Raw genomic sequence first — 22,408 nt, 5'->3', positions numbered from 1 at the left:
TCATTTCAGCTTACTTTCATCGCAATCTATAACAAAATAAAACGTTTGAAGACGCATTTTAACTCCTGACAGTTCAAACGGGACGTGACATTGATCACAAGTAGGAACTAAGCTTTAAATGGATATTACGCAAGGCCAACCAAAGTGCTTTATGCTTCAAAATTAGTGAAGGACAAGTTGTCTTCTGATTCTTCTGGAGACATATTCATTCAGTTGTGTTTTAAGCTAGAATATATGTTTTTGATTCGAAAAAGCCCATAGAAACTGCTGTACAAACATAATGGTACTTGAAATGTGTAAAGCGCTCTTAACTTGCAAATGAAATGAACCGGAAATAGAGTAAAAAGGAAGCAGTGTGTTTTCGCAGTCCAACATGTGATTGGTGGAGACAGAGTCACTCCACTGTTTATGCCTCGAACGCATGCGTCATAATTTGAAGCTTCCTCTTACAGTCAAAATTTTATATTTTTCTAGTTGTTCAAGAAGTTTTTGTATGATCTTCGAATCTTTTTGGTGCTACATTTTGTTATTGCTACGATACACTGAAGGAATATCCTGTATATTGCTAGAAACTGAGCGAATGGAAACGCTAGATTAATTTATCACGGAAAATCTGTCGCACCTGAGAACTGGCCCTTCGATATTCTTCAGAAATCGTCATCGAACTTTGAACATCCAATGTTTGTTAAACTAGAGGCTGTATGTTTCAGGAGACATCGATCTAAAAAACGCCATGAAGAGAAGATGGACTCCTAAACAAAATGGCTGAAACTAATAATCGAGGTAGGCAAAGATTTGTTGTTTTATGGAAAGCAGACACTGTGATCATTCAGTGAGAAAAATATCACTTTGGTGTACTTTCCTGAGGTGTTGTTTAGTTTGAACTGTAGCTGCTGGGGCTATGGCATAATAACATATTCGTATGAGCCAAAAATTGTACAAGGAGTTTTTACATAGCTTTTGCTTAATCATGATAACTGTACTCAAGATTTTGTTTCAATTTTCATTCAACGATGATCGACCAGTCTCAACGATATTGTCGACATCGCCGTCTGACTTAAAAGGTTTGCCTCAACTCATCGAATCCCTGTGATTAATTACTAAGCTTAAGCTGTAATTCTCATGTTGTAGAAGATGTCAGAACCTCCACCGCTTCAGAAAACGGGCTTGTTCTTCCGTGGGGACAGCCACCAGAGCGGCAGACAACCGCTGCTGCATCTGATGTCACTCCCGGCGAATTTGTCCTGAGACATTTATTCAAAGACTTCACTGATCTTGCCGAGAAAAAGATCGAAACTATTCTGACCGAACCTTTGGTAAGCCTTTACATAAATATTTATTTTCGATCCGTAGTTTTGGCGAGAGCGGGCTTCGGGAAAGATTAGTGAGTGACAGTGATTTCTCGATGATGTGGACGATAAAAATATCCTTACCTCCTACTTGCGAGGTTTGTTTACAATTTTTTGACCGTATCTTGTGTCCGATTTTGGAATAATTGATGTGTTCCAATTTACCCGATAATAAAGAAACACATTTTGTAAGAAATGCGGTTTCTTTTTTCAGCCAAAAATGTTGATTTATTTAGTATCTTACGGTGACGATAAAATGCCTACCACGAGAAACAATGCATAATTTCCAGACGGTGAAAATGAACTGTCTATTTTCGGGGTAATTTGAAGGCGAAAAGTATCATTGCGCGGGAGTTATTTATAAAACCGGAGGCGGTATTTTTGTAGTAACCCTGTACGCTGTCAAACGCAATCTCTTTGATTTGTCTGACAAAATGTTTTTATTCCGTAATTTCGGTGTAAATAAGATTTGTTTGTGAAGCATTGTGTAAACAGTCTACTGATGCAGAACGAATCTCCATTTTAGACCACACGCTTGGGAGTTTCGATTAATTTTGAAATATTTGTCGGAGTGTTACGTCGAAAGCGTATCTAGGACGAGAGAATGTGATCATTACAACTTTTAGTTGTCATCGATCACACCCGCTGAGATATATTTCCCTCTAAATCCTTTTCTGTCGCTCACAACTTCTGGAATGCAACCACAGTCGTTTTCTTGCAAACGTGTATTGAAGATCACATGTTGTGGTCTCCTGACATGAGCTGAGGAAGTAGCTATTGTTTCATTTGTTTATTGAGCTTATTGTGTCTCCAGGTGGCCTGATCTTTATGAATGTACTACATGGCTGCGTTTGCATGCTTGAGTAACCATTCTTTGAAGGACCCCTTTATTGAAGTATTTTCTTCCACCGTTTTACCTAACTCCTACCGTTACTCCTTATTCAGGCATGTCATGTCTGTGTCTTTTGAAGAGACCTGTTAAGTGACTGATAGTAGACCTGCGAACGCGACAATAAGCATATTTATGAGTCGTTTCAATGGTGGAATCATCATCTCTCGTCATGATTAACTGTTTGAGTGGTTGTAATAATTCATAGGAAGTTGTAATGTGCAAATGAATCTTGATGCCCCAAACTGAATTCCTTAATGGGCATTTGATGATTATCTCCAGATTTTTTATGTAAACAAGAGGTTATCATGGTGATAATCATTTTGTCTTTTGATCAAATGACCTTGGTTTTAATGTTAATTAGCTATGTTAAAGTTTAGGAAGAGCAAGTGTTTGTCTCCTAGGTAAGATAAAGCTTACGCAGCTTTACCTTTGAGAGGGTGGCCAGAAGGAGGAAACTCATGATCTTGTTTTATGCCCAAATTTAAAAAAAAAAAATGGGTCACAGTAAACAGAATTCTATGCCCTTCAAACTAAAAAGGGAAAACTTTAAATCTCACCTTACCCTGCCTTTCTGTAAAAATTGACTCCTCACATAATACTTGGATGAATCACACACCACATAAAACTTTTGTGGCCCCTTTGTGGCAGAAAATTATTGTAAGTTATTTCTGAGAGAGTTGAGGAAACTGTAGAAAAGATTATTTGTAATATTATGTATGCATAAATCTTGAACATGCCACTTCTCTGTAAAATATCAATTCATGATCCAGCAAGATGGTTATGGGAATTGACACTCTTCAACTATCATGGAAAGGTTTTAGTCTTGATGTACAGCTGTAAAGCCAAGTTGTGATATATTTGTCACAAGGAAATTTGTTATAGCTAGAGGGAAGAATCACTAAATAGATGTTTGACTTTAAAAGGATCGAGATAATTCCAAGTGAAAAAAGCAAGAACATTCTGACATTTTGTTATGCTAGGCAGAGACACGTTCATCATAGTGCATTCCTTATTAATTCTGTGTTATTTATCCATTGGTTCTTGACTGCCTGTATTGTTTAGTTTGTTTACCTCATCTTACTACTAGTAGTGTTTTTTTCCACTTTCTTTTCTGTTAAGCTTGTTATTTGGTTATTTTGTGTGGTAAATTTTTTACTAAAATCTTGATAATGTGTTGTTAGTATATATATGACGCCATTATCAAGAGATTATCTAGGGAATGGTGATTTAATCCCAGATAACAAGGAGATGGAAGAGTTAAATTGAAGAGGAAAACAACAATTTTAGTAAAAACAGAGTAAACTTTCTCATTTAAATTTGGGACTATCCAGTAGTTGAGAACCCCCTCCTTTTGTTTTTTTGATAAGGAAGAGTGAGAGAGGCAGATAGATGCTTTTTCTGAATTTCGATATGCAAATTGATTCTATTTTTACGGAAGTCTTTGTATTATGCCTAATGTTAATTTATTCAACTTTACAAGGTCTTCTCTTCTCTTAGAGTAATTATCCTTTTCTTGTTAATGGTGTCATAAAGACCTTTTGGTAACCAAGGTAGAGGTTTGTACTGTAAGTTATGGACCAAGTTTTTTCATCCATAAATCAGAGCAGAATAAGTGAGGTTCCATAATGTACAGTAAGGACTGTGAAAATGAGTTAAGTGGTTTTGAATATAACAGGCTGTACAGTGAAAATAATAGTCTTCTAAACTGACTAATCATAGTGCACCTTCTAACTGAGGAGTGTAATAATGATTCTGGAACCTTCGCTTAATTTCAGTCAGAAGTCTTTCTGTAATATTTGTATGTCATATCTCAAACAAATATTTCTTGCCCGGTTGATTGTTATGTCAGTGAAAAGTGGACGTGAGGTCCAGCAGGACTGGACTGTACTTTTGACCATTGTAATTTTTTTTCTTATGATCACAGGAAAGACCACTGTCAAAGTCTCTTCAAAGAGGTGAAGATGCTCAATTTGACCAGGTATAACAACAAAACAATCATGATCTCATGTAGTCATGCAGGAATACCTTCAATGAAGAGCTCAACTCTAAAAGGTTTTCCCCCTCTTCTCTTCCCCTTCCCCCCCCTGTTAAAAAAGACCCAAAATGGAGTGGGTGATAGAACCTCCTTCTGTGGCTTTGGACCTGCCTAGTTACCAGGACTTTCAAGAAATGGGCCCTAGGACACTTAATCAAACAAATACAGTATAAGTGGTTTTGAGAAACTGAGAGTTTTTAAAATGGGGATTCTACTATATAGACCTAATTTAGCGCTGAATGTAATGATTTGACTGAGACTGTTTTTGTTCTTTCAGCTGCTAAATTCTCTCAACAGTGTGGCTGAATTTAGTCTCCCTTCTCTCTTGAAAACATTATTCAAGTGGTATGAAAAGCAGGTTGGAACTTTACGAAATATATTTTTTATCTTGTCAGTGTGACACAAGGTAAAAATCCCTAAACACCAGTAATTCTTGCTGCAATGCTCTAGCACTGAGCGAGTGATAAAATGATAATCAGCTCTGTAGGAACTAATGGTTACAATTATAATAGTGGCTATCAACAGCAGTGTAACAAATGGATTCCATATGTCTGTAAACCCATCAGCTCCCAGATCAAATTTGTCATTTTCCTTATTGTCAATGATGCAATTCTTATAATTTTGGTTCAGATAATTATCCCCAAATTTCTATTTTTCTTTATTCTCATCACTTATCTGGTTGATATTGTATTGATGTTGTATGGAGAAAATCTGTCTTGGTCACTCATGGGAGTTAAAGAGTTAAGTGTGAGATCATAAATGAGGAAAAATTTGGTAAAAACATAATAGTGGCCTGTGGGTGGCAGTTGAGCATAGTTCTAAAATTCTCACCACATTTTGACATTCATCAATAGCACATGTAGCTCTAATGATCAGTTACATGTTCCCATCAGATGCATGGCAACATACAATGTAGAATCTATTTGTTTTATATTATATTTATGAAGGAAGTGAGATGTTGTTTATGGTGACATCCTCTATGCCCCTATCTTCTGGTAGATCATAAGTAAGAACTTGGAAAACTGTGTGTAAAATTTAGCATATTATAATTACACACATTTCCAGTATTGAGTAACATGGAGTAAATTTTTTTCATTGTTGTCAGCAAATCAAGACTGGCGAGTTGGAAACTGATGGCCATAAAGGCAAGGCCAACATCTCCAAACCAAAGGGGTAAAGTATGAATTGATAATTATTTTTCAGTTTTCACTACATATCCCTATGCACGACTTTCTAGGGCTACACTGTAAAACTGACTGCTTTGTGCTTTGTTGCATTAGTGGCAGTGAATCTCCAAAGCTCCAGAGCAAGTTTTATATTGGTAAAGATCACCTCACAGAAAGAAGGGATGTAAGTAACAAAGGAATGTTATGGAGCTTGATAATCTTTTAGAAGAACCTTGTGTGCATTCAAATTCATATTTATTGTAAGTTATGTTTTAACAACTTTTTTTTTCAGCTTGCGGTGGACTTCTTGTTTTGTTTGGTTCTTATTGAGGTCCTAAAACAGGTGAGTGCATGGTTAAAAGATAATGAGAGATGATGTGATTAATGGAGGAACTTATATAATCATTAAATGTAATACACACAAGTAGGTTCCACATGCACATCAGCATGTTTGATGAGACAGCTCCAATTATTACAATTTCTATAGCTTGCACCAACCAGAAGCAACTCCTATATGCTAGGGAAAAGATTGCATTTGATTTCAGGCTGATTAAAAAATAATTGCAGCAGTTATAACAGTTTTAACCAAAATTTTTTTTATCTAGTTGCCAGTTCATCCAGTGGATGATGGGTATGTGCAGTACATTTTATCACTGGCATTCAGACACTTTAAACAAAGAGACAGCTACTCTGCCTCCCCAACAGCTGCCAATGGAGAAATAATTGCAGCTCTGTATGCTGAGGTGCTTGGTGTGTTAGCACAAGCCTGCTTTTTGTCTGTCAAGAAGAGATTTGTGGCTGAGTTTAAGGAGTACCAGAACAATCCTTCAGTATTCGTGAATATTATTTATGGGATGAAGTATTTAAGAATTAAGGTTTGTACACTTTTTTTTTATTATTTTGATACAAATTAATTTCGAGCACACTATAGTTGTGGTGAGTTTTTTGTGTTACCCTGGTTCAAAAAGCTGCAACATTTATCAGCCACAATATGGAGGGAAAATGTTTTTGATGTAAACATGATTGCTGGTTGTATTGTTTATTTCAGATCTTGCACTAATGTGGTTTTTACTTTTCCCTAACTTTAAATTTTACTGGAGTCTAAAGTTTTACTTCTGGCAATGTTTTTTGTTTTTTAAAGTAAAGGTACAGATGCAGTAGGTTTGCCAAATGGCAATTTAGAGGAAATTTGATCTGTGGGCACTGTGCATTTTTAATTTTTTTTTTATGGTCACCTAAAAAAAGAAAGTTGAATTAAAAAGTGTGAAATTTTGTGTCTCTTAGTTATATCCAGTTGAGGAGTTGGAAGAGTCTTTCAATTTTATGAGGGTAGGTACAGTTGTTTGCATAACCACTTAGAGAATGGTAGAAATTTTTCAAAGTTAATTTTAATTTTCTGGGATTAAGGATTTGATTAGTGGTGGGACAAAAGAGTTTACATTTAACCCTTTACACTCAAATATCAGTATGCATATTCTCCATACTGTTCATCATACATTTCTTAAGGTGCTGACAAGGAGAATTTGTTTAAAAATCAAGAGCTTCTTTCATTGGTGATCATTTCCTTTATTCTCATGACCTTAATGTTTGATTTATGGGAGATATTGTAAGGAGAAAAGTGATGTTGGTCGCTCTTGGGGTTGAAAGGGTTAATCATCTGTTTTGATATTTCACTGGGTCACTGTCTTTGAGTTTTCTCATGAAATAGGCTTTTTTTGTAGAATGATCTTGCAAGAAAGCTATCATAATGTCAATTTTATCTTTTTTGTGGCATTTTTTTAGGATTGTGCAACATTGTTTGTGGACTCCAGGGACAAAGAAGTGAAACATGCTTTTGCCTCTATGTTTGTGGAGATCCTTCTTCCTGTGGCGGCAGGTGCCAATAGAGAGCTGAATGTACCAGCTCTGAAGAGTTTTGTAGACACCATGTATCATCATACTTTTGATCTCACCAAGAAAACAAGACACAGTCAGGTGAGTTTACAACCATTGCAAGGTAATCTACCCCAGTATATTTTAAGACCAAGTACCACAGGAGCAGTAATTTGAAATATATGACCAGATGACCTATAGCTGTTAAGTGACTAAAGAATTCCAATAGCAACCTTGTATTCCAAGTGTCACCACCTTGAAGAATTTCTGTTTAAATTGAGCACACTCTGCACTTCCTCCTCACCAATTCCCCCTCCTCACCCCTCTCCCCTCAAGTGAATTTTTGATCAATATTATACCTTTGGGGAAGCTCTGGCTAAAGATGAAAAGATGTAAGGTTTTTCAGTCACTGGAAAAACTTGAGTTACTTGAGCTAATTGTGTGCTCAGTACTAATCTATTTTATTTTTTTTTTCACATTTTTGTATCAAACTCATTGTGGAAGTGCCATTAAAAAAATTACTTGGTCCAAGCACATTTTTTTTTCTTTCAGGCTATCTATCCACTTGTCACTGTTTTACTCTGTGTCAGTCAAAAAGCTTTCTTCCTCAGTAGCTGGCCAAGCTTCCTTAGCATGTGTCTGGGAACTCTGAAGGTACTTGTTGTTGTACTGTTTGGCTCTAGAACACAGTTTATTGTTTTTATGAAGTCTTCTCACAGACATTAAGGTATTGGAAAGGTAGATCTTTTCTTGGCATAAACGTTTGTGACTACATAGGGAATGATGGATTATTTAGTTCAGGGGTAATTTTACCCAAGATGAAGAATTCAAACAAAAGAATTACTTTGGTGTCAAAGGGGTTTGCATCACACTTTTCTGTTTTTGCGCTCATCTTTTTTTCTCCCTGATTTGCAGCAGAGAGACGTAAAGATGCAGAAAGTAGCGATGGAATGCTTGTACAGATTGGTCTGGTGAGTACATTATCTTTTGATCGTATCTACCTTGAAGCCTTTTGCTTTATGAAAGGTTATTTGTAGGATTTGAATCATTTAAATCACTGTTTAACCAATGAAAATGAATGATAATAGCTGAGTCCCTATATTGTACAGTATATACATGTACATTGCCTATTCAAAAGGAGGGGCTCTTGCACTTTGTGGCTGAGTAAGAAACACCGTGTTTCTGTGGAAATTTCACGACAAATCTTATAATAGGCTGCGTTGTTGTTTTGTAGGGTCTACATGATCAGAATCAAGGGAGAAAGTAACACAGCAACAGTGAGGTTGGTCATTTTTATTACTGTTTATCTTCTTTTTTTTTGTTTTTGTTTTTTCAAATATTGAAGCATTTTTCCTGACGTACTGTGCGAGATAAATGGTTCTTCTACATGCAGTAGCCATTTGATAATGAGCATCAACGTCTGTTTGCTCATAATATTGGACTGAGGTAGTAGCCATGTACATGTAATAATAACTGATATTCTTGGTGCCCAAACTAAGGTCTGTGTTTGCTTTCATTAGCCGGCTGCGAAGTATTACAGATGTGCTCTTTCCTCGTGGTTCGCGTGGTGTTGTGCCGAGAGAAGCTCCCATGAACTACTTTGTCAAGATTATTCAGTTCATAGCTCAGGTGAAGTTTCACGTGATGATAAATAGCACTTACACGTGGCTGTTTCTTTCTGCAAATGTTTACCCGCCAATTTCATGCGATAACACAGTTTTTGACAGGATTAGTCCTTCAGTTTCATGTTCAGTTAAAAAAGTTTTGTAATGATTCATTTTGTTCGACGTAAGAGGAACGCAATATATTTGTGTTGCTTCTTCTGGATTCTGTGCGATTTCAAGGTGGGCACCATTGTAGATTGAGTGATCACTTTCCTCGATTTCGAGCGAGAGTTTTGAATCCTTCTGGCAAAGGGAAGTTCCGCAGACTGACTCACCTCGGTCTGGATGCCTTGGAGGAGAAATTTTGATAAATTCGTACCATTTATCAAAGGAAAGAAGTTACTACATGGTTCGTTGATGTAATTGTACACTGGATTATTAAACGCGACTTTACTAAACGATTTTAGTAATGTGAGCTGTAGAAGAGCTTCAAACTCATCTTTGATAGTGCACACTCTGCTCAAAGCTATTTTTTTTCAACAAATGAAGCTTTCCAATAGAGTTAATCTATCTTTTGATGTCTTTTTATCTACTAGGAAAAGCTCGACTTTGCCATGAATGACATAGTCTTTGATTTGCTGAGTGTTAACAGAACAGGCCGGGCAATAAGTCCTGAGGTATAATTTAAACTAGTTTACTAACGGTATTTAGTGTGCGATTCTTTTGCTTGCGTTTAGCTTTCAGTGGTGATGTAACAGATTTTTTTCTTCGTTTTTTCAGAGAATGAACATTGGTCTTCGTGCATTTTTTGTCATTGCTGATAGTCTTCAAAGAAAGGTAAGGGTTTTAGTTTGTAACAGTAGTAAAGAAAATGTTGAACCATTAGCACTAAAACTGTTCAGTGTAAATGGTAACTCGGTTTAAGTTTGGTTTAACTGTTCTTGGAAGAATATGCCACAAAGCACTGGGAATTTGAAAAGAATATATCTTAAGCCTTTGGAAACGTTCAGAATTGTTTTCTCTTGCTCTGTGAAGACCATTAGAGTCTAAATGTTCAGGTAGTACACAAGTGAGACGTTATTTGGCGTATTATTTTCTTCCCTTTTATATCGTTTAATAGCTACTGGAGAAAAATGTAAGACCTTAAAAACTTGTCAACTATTGTCATTTATGAAAGGGCATAGAGGCGCCAGCAATGCCGACATCCACTGCTCCTTTTCCATCTGGTAGCACTGTCAGAGTGCGAAGAGTAGCCTCTATGAAAAATTTGACAGAAAGCCAAGCTAGCAGTATTGGACTGGCTAACTATTACCACGGGTATGTTTGAAAATGTTATGAAAATGTTATGAAAATTTGATTGTCATTGGATTGGTTGATTTGTACCTCGTGGTACAAAATCCTGTAACCTGATTGGCTCTGTCTCATACTTTCCCCGTATACTCCTCAATGTGGCTTTCAACCAACAATACAGATTCTTTTTAAAGTTTGGAAAAATAGTTTATTGTGCACACCTAACCTTTTTATATTATTAAAATTTCTTTCTTGATAGCATCCGTAAAGCTCTGGATAGTATCATAAGATCCTTAGATGCACAGATTGGCAGGCCTTTGATGATGACAAATCCACATTGTTCTCACAAGGAGCCTGAGGATATTGCCACGTTAGTATTCTTTGTGAAGAGATTAATTCAATTGTTATCAGGACAAACTCATTATTTTTCGTTTGATTTTCCGTCTCTATCTCTCCTTCTCATATTTGTTTACTTTAACTTTGTCATGTACAGAGGAGAACGAAAACCAAAGGTTGATCCAAAAGTTGAGCTGTTCAGGACTTGTATTGCTGCCATTCCAAGGTATCTAGCATGAAATTTATTTCCGTTCTATCTCTGGTTCTAGTGATGAATCAAACTGATGCTTAAAAACAATAATTACACTTTGGTAATAGCCGTTACAAGTGCATTTGAGATTCATGTCGACATCAATTTTTAAACCTAAAGGTGTATTCCAGAAGGTATGACTAAAGTGGACCTAGTAGATCTTCTTTCACGTCTCACTGTTCACATGGATGAAGAATTGAGAGGGTAAGAGAGGATGATGTACTTGTGGACTATGTAATGCGACTTTTTTTTTTTTTTATCGAGGATTGCTCCGAAAAGGTCTGCTGTCAGTGATGGCGAATGACGTTCGGATGTTGCGAAGTTTTTGTCACAGTCATATGACACTTAGCGAAAGACTGTTGAGTTGAAATTGTTCGTAATTTCTGCTGTAATGAATGGCGTTCAGTTGGTGAGATTTAAGTATAATAAGCTTCACTGATATAGTTCTGATCAGCGCATTTGTTCAAATCCAGGCTGGCCCTGTCTTCTCTTCAATCCCTCCTGCTTGACTTTGCAGACTGGAGAGAAACTACAATTTTAGGTAAGGTGATGATACTGGTGTATACATTCAGAATGAATTCCAGGTAGAAAAGAGTTTCGATTTATTTACTTGTACATATTTCAGGGTATATCAACTTTATTCTACGTGAGATCCAAGACAACCTGCCATCACTGCTGGACAGTGCTATGCGTATGTTGTTGCAGCTGCTGGCTCACTGGAAGACTGTAGTCTCTGCTGGTCCAGAGGATTCTAAGGTGGGTTGCGATGTTCCCATTTTAACTCCCCACTCTGCTTATTAATTGAATGTCATGAACCAAAACTGAAACAATCACAACCACCGATCAGAAAACAGGAGAAGATCACAGCAAGCCAATGAGAACTCAAAGTGAAGAAAAATGCGAGTGACCACTTCTTGATTCTTCTAGCTCCGCCGAATCCAATGGGATGAGAGGTGTTAGTTTTCTAAGCCAATTGCATTACCAAGGCAAGCAAATTAAAAGCAAAGCAGGGCGTTTCGCTCTTTTGTTCTCGCGCGTTTGACTCATCTCTCGCGTGGGTCCGCGTGTGTACCCTCGACTGAAAATACAAGAAACCTACGCTTGTGCTGCGACCGTTGGCTGACATGTTTTTCGCTCTCTTTTCAGCGTTTGCGATGACCGCACTAAAACTTTACAGAGTATGCGTTCGAGAGTTAGCGTGTAACATGCATTTTTTTTTTTTTGTCAGTCTACACAGGATGCTCAGCTGGAATTATCTGCTCACAGTTTGCCATGTGATAAAGAAGTTGACCGAATAACTGTGCTTCATAATGTGGAGGGGTTTGCTCTTGTTATGCTCTGCAGGTGTGTTACGCACTAAATGAACCTTTTTTGTGGATAAAACGTTACGTCGAACGACTTGAATCTTCAACATCCCCGTCGTCCGTACCTGGGGAGGGTGAGAAATTCAAACCTCCCCTGGTTTGGGTGGGGAGTGTGAACCATAAGTTTTAAGTCTTTCCAGATGAGCACTAGGGTAACATCTTTAAATATAGAGTTGTTTAATGTAAACAGTTCACTTTCGCGATAGAATGACCCGGGAAAAAAGGTCTACAAGGTCAAGCTTAGTCAAAGCTTAAAGCTCAGTCCATGGCGGTGAAGATAGTCACGGTCGCTGATTTTTTCTTTTAGAAAAAAATTGGGTTGGACCTTTGAACGCAATTTTTGCCCCCCCCCCCCCCCCTGGGGGTAGGAATTTAAACAAGCCAATCTTGAAAAGTTCAAATGCGCGGGGGGTTGTCCGGGGGGAATGTTGAAGCTTCGAGTAGATCGACGCATAATATGCTTTTGCATCATTTTGCTGTATTTCTGTTGTGGTCTTAAAATGTTTATAACTCTTTTCTTTTTCGTATTTGTATCTGTATATAGTATACATCCTATCATACGGAGACTTGCCTTTCTTGTTCTGAAAGAAGTGCGGACACTAAGCAGTTTGATGGACCTCACCGACAAGGTAAAATTAGTGGAAGCTCTTTGTTTATCAAACAATTACTCTTTCCGTTGATAAACAATTAAAAGGATAGCTTAACTGACCTCAATTTTTATTTTCTTCAAGGAAAAATCTGACAAACTAGTGCTCGATGTAATAGATCAAGTTTTTCCAACAGTACTTGAGAAGGTTCTGCATTCCATACCTCAGAGTGAGAAGGTGGGTGGCCCTTCTGTCTCCTACTGCGTTGTTTTGGATTTCAGTGTCTAACTTTTTTAGCCTATGAAATATGGTTGGTTGGTATGACGCGGCATGTTTTCTCGGCCAAAGCACTTTATCAGTTACCTTTCGCAGTTTTCAAGCAAGTAAATTCTTTGAGCTTCATACTCATCTTTAATGTAATGTATTGATTCTGCGAGGAGAAGTTACGTGCATATCGCTCTGGGGATTATAAAGTTAAATCAGAAATATGTTGTTGTTTTAGCTCTTCACTGGGCCAATTGGCAATGTTGACATTATGGTTGTGAATGAGCGGCTGTCAGGTAACATGGACAAAGAGACAGGAGAGCAGCTGAATATTTCATTACACAGTTTCTTCTGGTCCTCACTTATGGCAGGTCTTCTGAACAAGTGGTACCTTCCTGAATTGAGTCCTTCTGCTCTGCAGTTTTGTTGGCCAAACGTCTTCAGTCGACTTCTCACTGTTTATTCGCTAATTGACTCAGGGTAAGAATCGGTTCTTTATCGTACTAACTCACGGCACGTTTTGATTGGTAATTGTCTTCGATCTATCGGAGTTCAGACACACACGTTTGACGTCATACAAAGATTGTTGTCTATGTTTGTCCAATATGGCACGCATTCGTGGAAATGGTTGCTGGAATTTTCCTTATTCAAGAAGCGAAACGTGCTAAAAAGGAAAGTACTGGAAGGTCTTGATGAGCGAAGAAAAGAAAAATAATTCCTAGCTTCTCGGCTAAAACCTAAATAGAATCATTTCGTTCGAACAGTCGAGTACTACAAGGCCAGATGCTAAACTTTCTTCATTTTGCGCTGCTCTCCACTGCTTAAACAAATTTATTCCATTTTGCCATGTGTCCGTTCAGAAGTAGATCACAAAGACGCTAAAATGTGGGAAGAACATCAGTGATATTTAAGCTACCCTTTTTTTCGTTCTTACCACATTTTACGTCATCTGTATTTCAGGTCAAATGGAATCTTTCAAAGTTATGTGAAGGTCTTTCCGAATAACATGTTCAATTGATAATATTTTTGTTCTGTTTATAGGGCATCAGGGATAGATTCCATCACCAGTCTGTCTTCTGTTTACAGCAGAGGACCAAAGAAGACTATGAACACGAGCCATGTGTGCCTGTTTAGAAATTACCTTATATTCGCTTGTTGTGCCTATCCGCGGTCCCTCCCCCTAAGGAGCGACTCGTCGGAGCACGATGGAGGGTTAGTTTAACTGTTACTTTACTGTACTGACTTGCTTTAGAAAGCGCCTTCTCCGATAAAGAAGGCGCGGCCTCTTCGCTCTCTGGAAACAATTGAGTTCTTAAGCGAGCAATTGGCTCTTTTTCTAGCCCACTGAGATTTTGAACAATGTTGAGAGGGCCGAAAGCTCGCGGTGGAAGGACCTTTATTTTTAAACAAAAATTAATTAAAATTAAATCAACCCACTCGTAGAGAAAATCTAAGATCCACTGCTTGCGTAAAACCGCGGTTTAGGTTAGACCTCCTGTGAGTAACCTGCCCACGGGTTTTAAAACGTGAATTTTGTGAAATATCGGATGACTAGGGATGGAAATTAATATATCGAGAACGGTTCTTCTGTAGAATTTCAGTTTGATAAATTTCGAGGAATATTATGTAGATTTTAGCTGTGACATTTTCCCTTTTTCTAACATTTTTCATCATTTTTTACCACTGTTGAATGAATGGAGGAGCTTGATGATATGAAACTTAAGTCTATCTTATATTGTGTATTGCAGAACTTCATCAGAAGGCTCGGAAACGAGAGGTGATTCCAGGGTAAGTTGTCCTGGTGTTCTGATTCTGCAATCGACGAAGCATTGATTACCGTTGTTTGAAAGAAAGCAATTTAGTATCATGTTTGGCTTAAGAACAAACTTGTTGTTAAAGTAGCTAACGATTCTACCCCTTTCGAGATTGTTTTATTGGAAAAAAATATATATAAATTGAGACACGGACTTACTCAATACATTTCGAGCTTGTAAAGATCGAGTTTCTCTCATAGATTCAAACCTAAACCAGGTGTGATTTAGAGGTCCGATGCACGACCAACTGAGCTTCTGAGAATCTTTGGAAAATCAAGCCATATCTGTAGTGGGTTCCTATGCGGCAAGCGTCGTGCATGTTTGAAAGATGCAGGGTCAAAAAATGTCTTGCGTGTTCTGTCCGTAAATAAGGTTGGAAAGATGCCAGAAAAATTGTTTAGCACTCATAACAAGAGTGTGAGGGAGAATTCTTAGTTTTCGGTTTTATACCTTTCAGCCTCCATCTCCAAATATGGTGGACAGTTTGTTCAGATTTGCTGTACCTTTACTGAAAAGTGACTGCTCTGATATCAGGGAGGCTGTCATTGTGGGCCTTGGAAGGACGAGCCCAAGTTCTTTTAGGTAAAATTCAAACCAAAGAAAGAAATATGCTCAAACATTACCACTCAATGTGTTTATGTTAGTAACTTGTCTATTTGTGTTTTGTAGAGAGTTACTTGAAGAACTCCTTTTTCTTCTACGAGAAGCTTTGGACCGTAGGGCAGAGGTGAATGTTTCTTAACCTGTTTAGCATTATTAGATTGTCTGAATAAGAATCGCCTTCATCTTGAGTTTTCTTTATAATCTTCCTGATGTAAGTAGTAATGAATATCCTCGGCTTTTTAATAATTCTGCTAATTTTCTACATTACTGAAGTAAATTGAAGCGAAACCTCGACAGTAGGCAAGATCTTTGTCACATGTAGATTTATTTACACACCTGATTTTATCATCACAGGGTGTTAGACGGAGGAGAAAGCGAGACGTATTGCGAGCATATCTGGTCAGGATATTTGAGCTCAATGCTGAACATGGTTGTTTCCAGGATAGGTTTGTTACCACATTCATCTTCCTACGTTCAGAGAACCTTTTTTTCTTTCTTAGGTGATCCTCCATTTGCAAAAATATCAAAACAATTTCCGTTTGACAGCGTAGCATTTCCCAATGAAATGGGTTATACACAGTGTGGTATCAAAATTGCATCATTCCATAATGCTTACCGTCTTTCTTGATCTGTTTCCTGAATGACACGTTGGTTTTTACGTCTGTGATTTAACGGGTTGATCTTCAAATGTAGTGGAAACTTTGATGTAACGAGGGTCCTGCGCGATTGGAGAGTGCCCTGCGTAAAGAATGAACGTAGAGAAGTTGTTGACTAAATTGAATTCATGTGAATCACTGTTGTACGGGGAATGCTGGTGTTTCTATTTCACGAACCTTACATTTTTAAACTGGCTTTGTCATTACGTGCTATGTTAATGACTTGTTAGTAATGGCGTCCATTTATTCTGTTCTTTTTGTTTACTTAGCGCAAGTGAGCTGGTGACGGAAGATGGACTCTGTGCAACGTTTATTGATTATATCGACGGAACGAGGTATTTCATCCGCCAGAACACGGCGTACGAGCAGTAACCGTAGGAGTGCTTTTCATTTGATTGTCCTGAAACCATAACCAAAAATTACCTCAACAGCCTTCCATAACAAAGGAGACTATCATGAGGTGTCACCACGAATGAAAGTATAAATTTCAAACCTGCAGATAGCTTGAAGCATGGAATTAGGCTTGAGACCAAGTTGTGATTGGTTTGAATGATTCGTCATTTGGATAGTGCGAGTTTTCCACACCTGTCACCAAGCGAGACAAAGGAAATAAATGATTGTTGGAGGAATTTTAGGATAACTAGAAATCCTTGGGATTCATTTTCTGCAAAGATCATTTCAAATGTATGGCTTTATGGCGACACCGAACTTATAACTTTGTGCTAAGTATGAAACTCTTGTAAAGATCTGACGTTATTCACATTTTTCAATTGTAACTTCGTGTTTATTGTCATCAGGTTGTACCTCGAAAGTGAAAGTGACAAAGACATGCCCGCCATTATGCAGCTTCGACTTCACTTTGCAAACTTTATTTACAAAATGATCACCTCCGTGCCTGGTAAGTCAAACTGTTCACCAATTTCATTTGTTCGCTTTTCATGACAATCCTGTCGCAGTTAAGCGTAACTTGAATATGCTGCTGTCATGCTCAATAAAAAGCCTATTTTTTTTATAATATCTACTGCACCATTGCTCTCCAATAATGGAGAGCTAAAACATTTTATTTTCTTCTCCTGCACCTGATGGTGACCCGTTTAATTGTTTTGACAGCTTCCCTTCGGAGGAATCTTCTGCCAGATGACATGCGCTGTAACCTGTTTTTCCTGTTTAGCAGTTGGTGTGCCCATTTTGGAGTCAAAGGCCTCGGACTTGAAAAGTAAACTTTTTATTTCCAAGAAGTTTCAATGATTTCAAATTTAGCCCTCTTTCATTTGTCTTTGCCTGACTTTCCTTTTCAGTTTATGAAGTTTGGTTATTAATTGGGTTTGTTTAAATTGCTTTTGTAGAACTCCGCTCATTTCAAGCGCACAAAGCAATGATTTGGAGCTGGCTTCTCTTCATGTAAGAAATACAGTACCTCTTAAGGCTTGTACATAGGGTGCTAAAAGTATCTCAGTACATGTAGTTTGTCATTCTTTAAACGTTAGATCCTTGCATCCATACGAGACTGCAAAGGAGACTATGACAAGGTTTTTTTTTTTCCTTTTATTTTTTGTATCCGTTAGGCCATGTGTGGTTTGTTACAATGTGGTCCTGCATTTGATCCTAATGGTCTTTCCACTGGCGGTTATCTCTACAACTGGTTACAAACTGTGCTGAATTCTCCGAAAGAGAGGGTGGGTATTTATGGCGGTTACTTTATTTATTTCTTTATTTGCAGTGTTGTTGTCACAACACCGTGCGATATATTCGTTTTTCAGTGTAACCGTATTTAGAGGGGAAAGCAGGGTCTGTCTGCCGAATTCTCTTCTCGATTTTACATTCTTCGTGTTAGAGTTTTGGGTTGGGAAAACAAACAGCAACAGGAAGTCAATAATGAAGCTATCTGCCAAGTAATGCCGCACTTAAAGTGTATCTAGATTACGAAGTAGCCCCGAAAATGAGCAGCGAGGCTCGGAACGGAAAGAATCGAGGGAAGTGGGTGAGTTTCTTCAATAGCGGCTGGACAGCACTTGTTTTCGTTTAACTTCTATAAAAAACACTAGTTACGTCTAAGAAGTCCAATAAAATCAGATCTGTATTCTGTAAAAGCTTGGAAGTCACGAGAAGGGCGAAGGTGTGCACTGTAATGCTCTAGAGTACCAAAATTAATTATTCCTGATGCTTGCTGAAGTAGATTGACTGTTTTCCACTGTATTATAAAAAATGCAATTTTCTCTTCAGATCCATCAGTTGGGACATGATACACTGGTTAGCCTGCTTGAGAACAATGCCAGCATCCCTTCACTCCTTTACTGGGTGATAGATAAGTGTTACATGGGTGCCAGGCTGGTGGTCAGCGGTTGCTTCAAGGCACTTGTTTCTGTGTTTACCAAGAGGTGACTGAACTGTTTTTCCCTTTTTGCAAACGTGTTTGGGAGGATGGCGCATACAAGGAATTAATAAAGGCAGTTTAATCCCTTACTACTTGTTCGTTTCCTATTGCTTACTCTCATAGTGGATTATTTTTCAGTCCTTCTTTTTTAATGGTGATCTATTTGTCTCCGTTGGTTAACAGTGAATATCCGTGTGAAATGATTCCCATTCTGAATGTGGTGTTGTTCAAAACTGCTGATTCTTCACTGGACATCCGGGAAAAGGCGGCACAACTACTTCAGCTTCTGGAGAGGTAGAGCTCTATTGCAGTGTTATCGTGGAATTTAAACTGTCGTGCCGAGCTGTGTCACTGAAGTAAAGCAAAGAACAGCTTTACAATTTGTTAATTTTTGTTTTTTCGTCAATTGAAATGACTTTGCTTGAAATCTTTTAGACGTTTCTTCCCGTTTACAACACCGAGCTTGTCATGTGCATTCCGCTGCTCCTACTCACAATGCCAGCGGACATTATCTCAAGCGCTAGCCACAGCTCACCCGGAAATCACCATCCATATGTTTGAAGGTATGTTCAGCAGACTTTATGTTATATTTCTCCCTTTTTCCCCTCATTTTCTTGGCTACAACTAATATGCAAGTGATCGGAAACACTAAATACACTGTTACTGCGGATGGCAATCAACATCAGGAACTGAAGGACAGACGGTTTTGAAACGTGGAGGTGGACCCTGCAGGAAAGCAGTAAAAAATGTTTTGTTCACGGCTAATGCACAAACGGCTGAAAGACAAAGGGTTACCAAATGTTCCCAGTATGAGGCTTTGGTGCCTGCGCGCTTCGTCCGTGCTGCGAGCTCCGCTATAATCGATGATATTCAGAATTGACAGTTCGCTGTTCTGAAACAAGTTCATCAGAAGGACTCTCTCGTTCTCTTCTCTCTCTTGGCAGAGATGACCGCGCGCTTCGAGATGACATCCTCAATAGGTCAGCGGTGTATACTGCAATACATGCTACCTTGGTTAGCAAATGTTGAATTGGTAGACTTGTCCAATTCATTTCCCACTCCCCCTGAGTTGAACATAGAGACGGAAGAAGAAGAAGAAGAAACTGATGCTATGTCGCCAGTCAAACTAGAGGGGGAGGGGTGGGGGTCCGTCGAAGCTACTCAGCTGGTACTTAACAATCTATTCTACATCACTGTCAAGGTAAGTGCGACTGGGTTTTAATTTATATTGGCATTTCATGACAAGGTACATGTAGAGGCTCCTTTCCAAACAGAAGGAAACCTTCGCTCGCTAGTAACTTCTTGTGCATGCAGAATGACTGGAATAATTGATCAATCCTGAGCTTAAGATGACTGGATAGTTAGGTTGTTTTTCCTTTTATGAACCTTGTGACTGAAAAAGATCAAGCCTATGGGTCCTTTCCTCTTCCTGAACAAAGGATCTATTGAAAAAACGAAAGCCGGCCTCGCGTAATTTTTGTTTTTTGTTTTGGAACCTAATGGACAAATCTCTGAGAGTAAGATAGGTGCCCCTTGCGTAGCCAATTAGAGCACGCACGCTTCATTCTCGCTGCTAGCGGAGCCACCCACATTTGTTTTCTCAGCCTTTTAACAGTAGGAACAGGTGAAAGAATAGGCGAAGTATAGTCTAATATCTACTGTTGAAGCACACATATTTGAGTATAAATTTATCCAGTGTCTCACTTCACGTTAACTTATTTCAACAGTATGACGAGATATTCTCTAAAGAGATCGAGGAGGCCTGGGGCAGTTTGTGCAGCCGATGGGAGAATAATATCCATGAGATCTTGGGTTATCTTATAGCTCTGGCTGGTATTATTGGTAGTTCAGAAGTACTAATTCACGTAAGTGATCATTTACTGTGCATCTACGGTAACCTCGGCCACCTAAACTCTAAAAAAACCGATCAGAGTGCAGAACAGAAACTGTACAGAATTATAGGCTAATTCAAACAATCTGATCTCGGCCCAAAACAATGAAATCTTAAGCTAAAGAAGGAGGTTTTTCTTTTCTCTTGACACGAGCGTAAGACAAAGAGAAACATTCTTAGATCCCTTGAGATGTCGAACCTCAGACCTTTGCAATTTGCTTGCTGTTACTTTGATTCCCATGGGCTCCTTGTGATATATACCTTTGCAAGTAGTCGTTTTAGTAACATTGGTTTTGATTCTCGAAACGAGATAGAAATGTTCTCTAAAACAGTAAATTTCGCGGCTTTTCCGCTGTTGAAAGGTGGCTGAGCCCTGTAGCTTTTGGTCTCTGATGTAATGTTTTACATTAATTTTTATTACTTTTTTTTAGGCAAAGAAGCTAGCTGTGTATGTGGCCCGTGCAAGAAAACAGAAAACTGTCGAGGAACTTATGGAGGAGCTTAAGGTTTGAGAATCAATATCTTTTTAGTGGGATAAATTTGCACTGTATAGGTGCATTCTTAGTTGGTTCCAAAGCAGTAGCTCAATGTTTTTTCGCTCTTTAAAAAGGTTCTCTCTCAACCGTACTATTCCTTCCAAACTAAGCACACGGGGAATTATTTTTGTATCCTTCGTCTCTTACTTCCATAGTCAATAAAATTAATCCTGCAAGGTTAGAAAGCCATGTTCAAAGGCGTATTTCACAATATGACTGGTTGGGTGCTGAAAGCGCTCTCATACCGCTGCTGTATCCCAGTTTTGGTCACCGAACCTTCTATTTCAAATGAATGTTTGACTTTCGTCCTTGTTTCACGGATCGTTTTGTGTGTTCTCTGGTTTTCGTCTTGTACAACAACGCAATGTCACTTTCTTTTACGACGTGAATCAGAGGACGATTGAGTTTCACCTACTTCGATTTTGTATCGTCTCGTTGCTTTATTTGATGTGATGATTTCTTGCACATTTTCAACAAGAACGTAACAGCATATTTTTGTCCGTAGCTCACAGAAACAGTGGCCTCACAATTTGAGCGGTGCGAAGATGCGCCATTTTTCCGTCCTCTGCAAAAGACGTCGTCTAGTCGGGACTCAGTCATCGAGGGTTCGACAGGAGAGGAGTCCAGGTCACTGGCGCGAGAAGAGACGACGTCGCAAGCGAAAGTTACTAAAGAAGAAACAAAAACAGACGATGAACTGTCAAGAAGGACGTCAAGAGACGAGAGAAAGGAGTCGAGAGAAGAAAGACGCGAGGGAAAGGATGACAAGAAGGAAAGAGGTGATTCTCTTCCAAGGACTTTGGAGAATGGTAGGTTCATGATCAAATTTGTAATTCTCTTTGCTGTCAACTATACAATCCTTATGGTGTTAGTTCAGAGAATTTAGTATTGGATCAGCTAATTATCCCTTAATCGGTGTTTTCCTTTATTCTCATCACTTGTGTGCTTAATATTGGATTGGTTCTATAATGAGAAATTCTCTCTTGGTCACCTATGGGAGTAAAGGGTTAATTCTCGTTATGAGGTTCTCAAGAGTAGAATTCGGAGCAATTTAAAAAGTTGGGAGTTTTCAATCGAGGGCTGAGTTTGCCAACTAAAACCGGTTTTCATTGAATCTCTCGTTTTTACGCCTTTTATTATTGGAACTCTCGTTAAGATCATCAGTTCTTTCGTCGCCTTCATTATGTCTTTCGACGAGCATGTTTTGTCCGGAATCGAGTGCACCACGTTTTCATCCTAGCTTAGGCAGAAATGACGTTTTATTAATCGTTCGCCACTCTTGCACCAGATGCACTGGATTCGGCTGTACCACTGGCGGAGCCCGAAGAGGTTGATCAGATTGAAGAGGAAGATAAACCTGAGGGGGCCTGGGCACAAGAGTGGATGATCATGGCGCACAGGCTTGTTAATTCTGGTTTGACTCTTTCGTTACCTGTCCCTGAAGGAGAGAAATTCTTCGCTCCTCTTCCTGACATTCTGCCACGTGCACCTTCCGTGGCTTCTCTATACAGGTACGTTTCGATCC

General features: G+C 38.6%; 1 protein-coding gene across 2 annotated transcripts in view; it reads left to right on the top strand.

Annotated features, from left to right (window-relative positions):
• The first annotated feature begins 371 nt into the window (after nt 1-371).
• Nucleotides 372-22,408, top strand: part of LOC113667394 (protein furry homolog-like) — a 34,146-nt gene continuing 12,109 nt past the window's right edge. The window contains exons 1-44 of one of the 2 annotated variants that reach the window (XM_089192509.1): nt 372-783; nt 1,132-1,316; nt 4,166-4,219; nt 4,554-4,634; nt 5,382-5,449; nt 5,557-5,626; nt 5,735-5,785; nt 6,048-6,317; nt 6,727-6,771; nt 7,225-7,416; nt 7,867-7,968; nt 8,230-8,285; nt 8,549-8,596; nt 8,835-8,943; nt 9,515-9,595; nt 9,699-9,755; nt 10,096-10,235; nt 10,468-10,578; nt 10,702-10,770; nt 10,915-10,998; nt 11,268-11,335; nt 11,420-11,550; nt 12,023-12,138; nt 12,703-12,787; nt 12,890-12,982; nt 13,248-13,489; nt 14,051-14,221; nt 14,758-14,797; nt 15,281-15,405; nt 15,493-15,550; nt 15,781-15,872; nt 16,352-16,417; nt 16,880-16,980; nt 17,193-17,298; nt 17,429-17,483; nt 17,648-17,758; nt 18,306-18,460; nt 18,640-18,750; nt 18,892-19,019; nt 19,401-19,657; nt 20,184-20,321; nt 20,779-20,853; nt 21,389-21,692; nt 22,172-22,394. In XM_089192509.1, coding sequence (XP_089048635.1) covers nt 762-783; nt 1,132-1,316; nt 4,166-4,219; nt 4,554-4,634; nt 5,382-5,449; nt 5,557-5,626; nt 5,735-5,785; nt 6,048-6,317; nt 6,727-6,771; nt 7,225-7,416; nt 7,867-7,968; nt 8,230-8,285; nt 8,549-8,596; nt 8,835-8,943; nt 9,515-9,595; nt 9,699-9,755; nt 10,096-10,235; nt 10,468-10,578; nt 10,702-10,770; nt 10,915-10,998; nt 11,268-11,335; nt 11,420-11,550; nt 12,023-12,138; nt 12,703-12,787; nt 12,890-12,982; nt 13,248-13,489; nt 14,051-14,221; nt 14,758-14,797; nt 15,281-15,405; nt 15,493-15,550; nt 15,781-15,872; nt 16,352-16,417; nt 16,880-16,980; nt 17,193-17,298; nt 17,429-17,483; nt 17,648-17,758; nt 18,306-18,460; nt 18,640-18,750; nt 18,892-19,019; nt 19,401-19,657; nt 20,184-20,321; nt 20,779-20,853; nt 21,389-21,692; nt 22,172-22,394 — 4,946 coding nt within the window. In that variant the 5' untranslated portion in view covers nt 372-761. The remainder of the gene's footprint in view (nt 784-1,131; nt 1,317-4,165; nt 4,220-4,553; nt 4,635-5,381; nt 5,450-5,556; nt 5,627-5,734; nt 5,786-6,047; nt 6,318-6,726; nt 6,772-7,224; nt 7,417-7,866; nt 7,969-8,229; nt 8,286-8,548; nt 8,597-8,834; nt 8,944-9,514; nt 9,596-9,698; nt 9,756-10,095; nt 10,236-10,467; nt 10,579-10,701; nt 10,771-10,914; nt 10,999-11,267; nt 11,336-11,419; nt 11,551-12,022; nt 12,139-12,702; nt 12,788-12,889; nt 12,983-13,247; nt 13,490-14,050; nt 14,222-14,757; nt 14,798-15,280; nt 15,406-15,492; nt 15,551-15,780; nt 15,873-16,351; nt 16,418-16,879; nt 16,981-17,192; nt 17,299-17,428; nt 17,484-17,647; nt 17,759-18,305; nt 18,461-18,639; nt 18,751-18,891; nt 19,020-19,400; nt 19,658-20,183; nt 20,322-20,778; nt 20,854-21,388; nt 21,693-22,171; nt 22,395-22,408) is intronic. The other variant, XM_089192510.1, reaches the window with a different exon arrangement.

This window comes from Pocillopora damicornis, chromosome 13 (assembly GCF_964200805.1).
Source record: "Pocillopora damicornis chromosome 13, jaPocDami1.2, whole genome shotgun sequence".
Lineage (NCBI taxonomy): Eukaryota > Metazoa > Cnidaria > Anthozoa > Scleractinia > Pocilloporidae > Pocillopora > Pocillopora damicornis.
The sequence above is the reverse complement of the archived record's forward strand: the minus strand, read 5'-3'. Positions and strand labels throughout refer to the sequence as shown.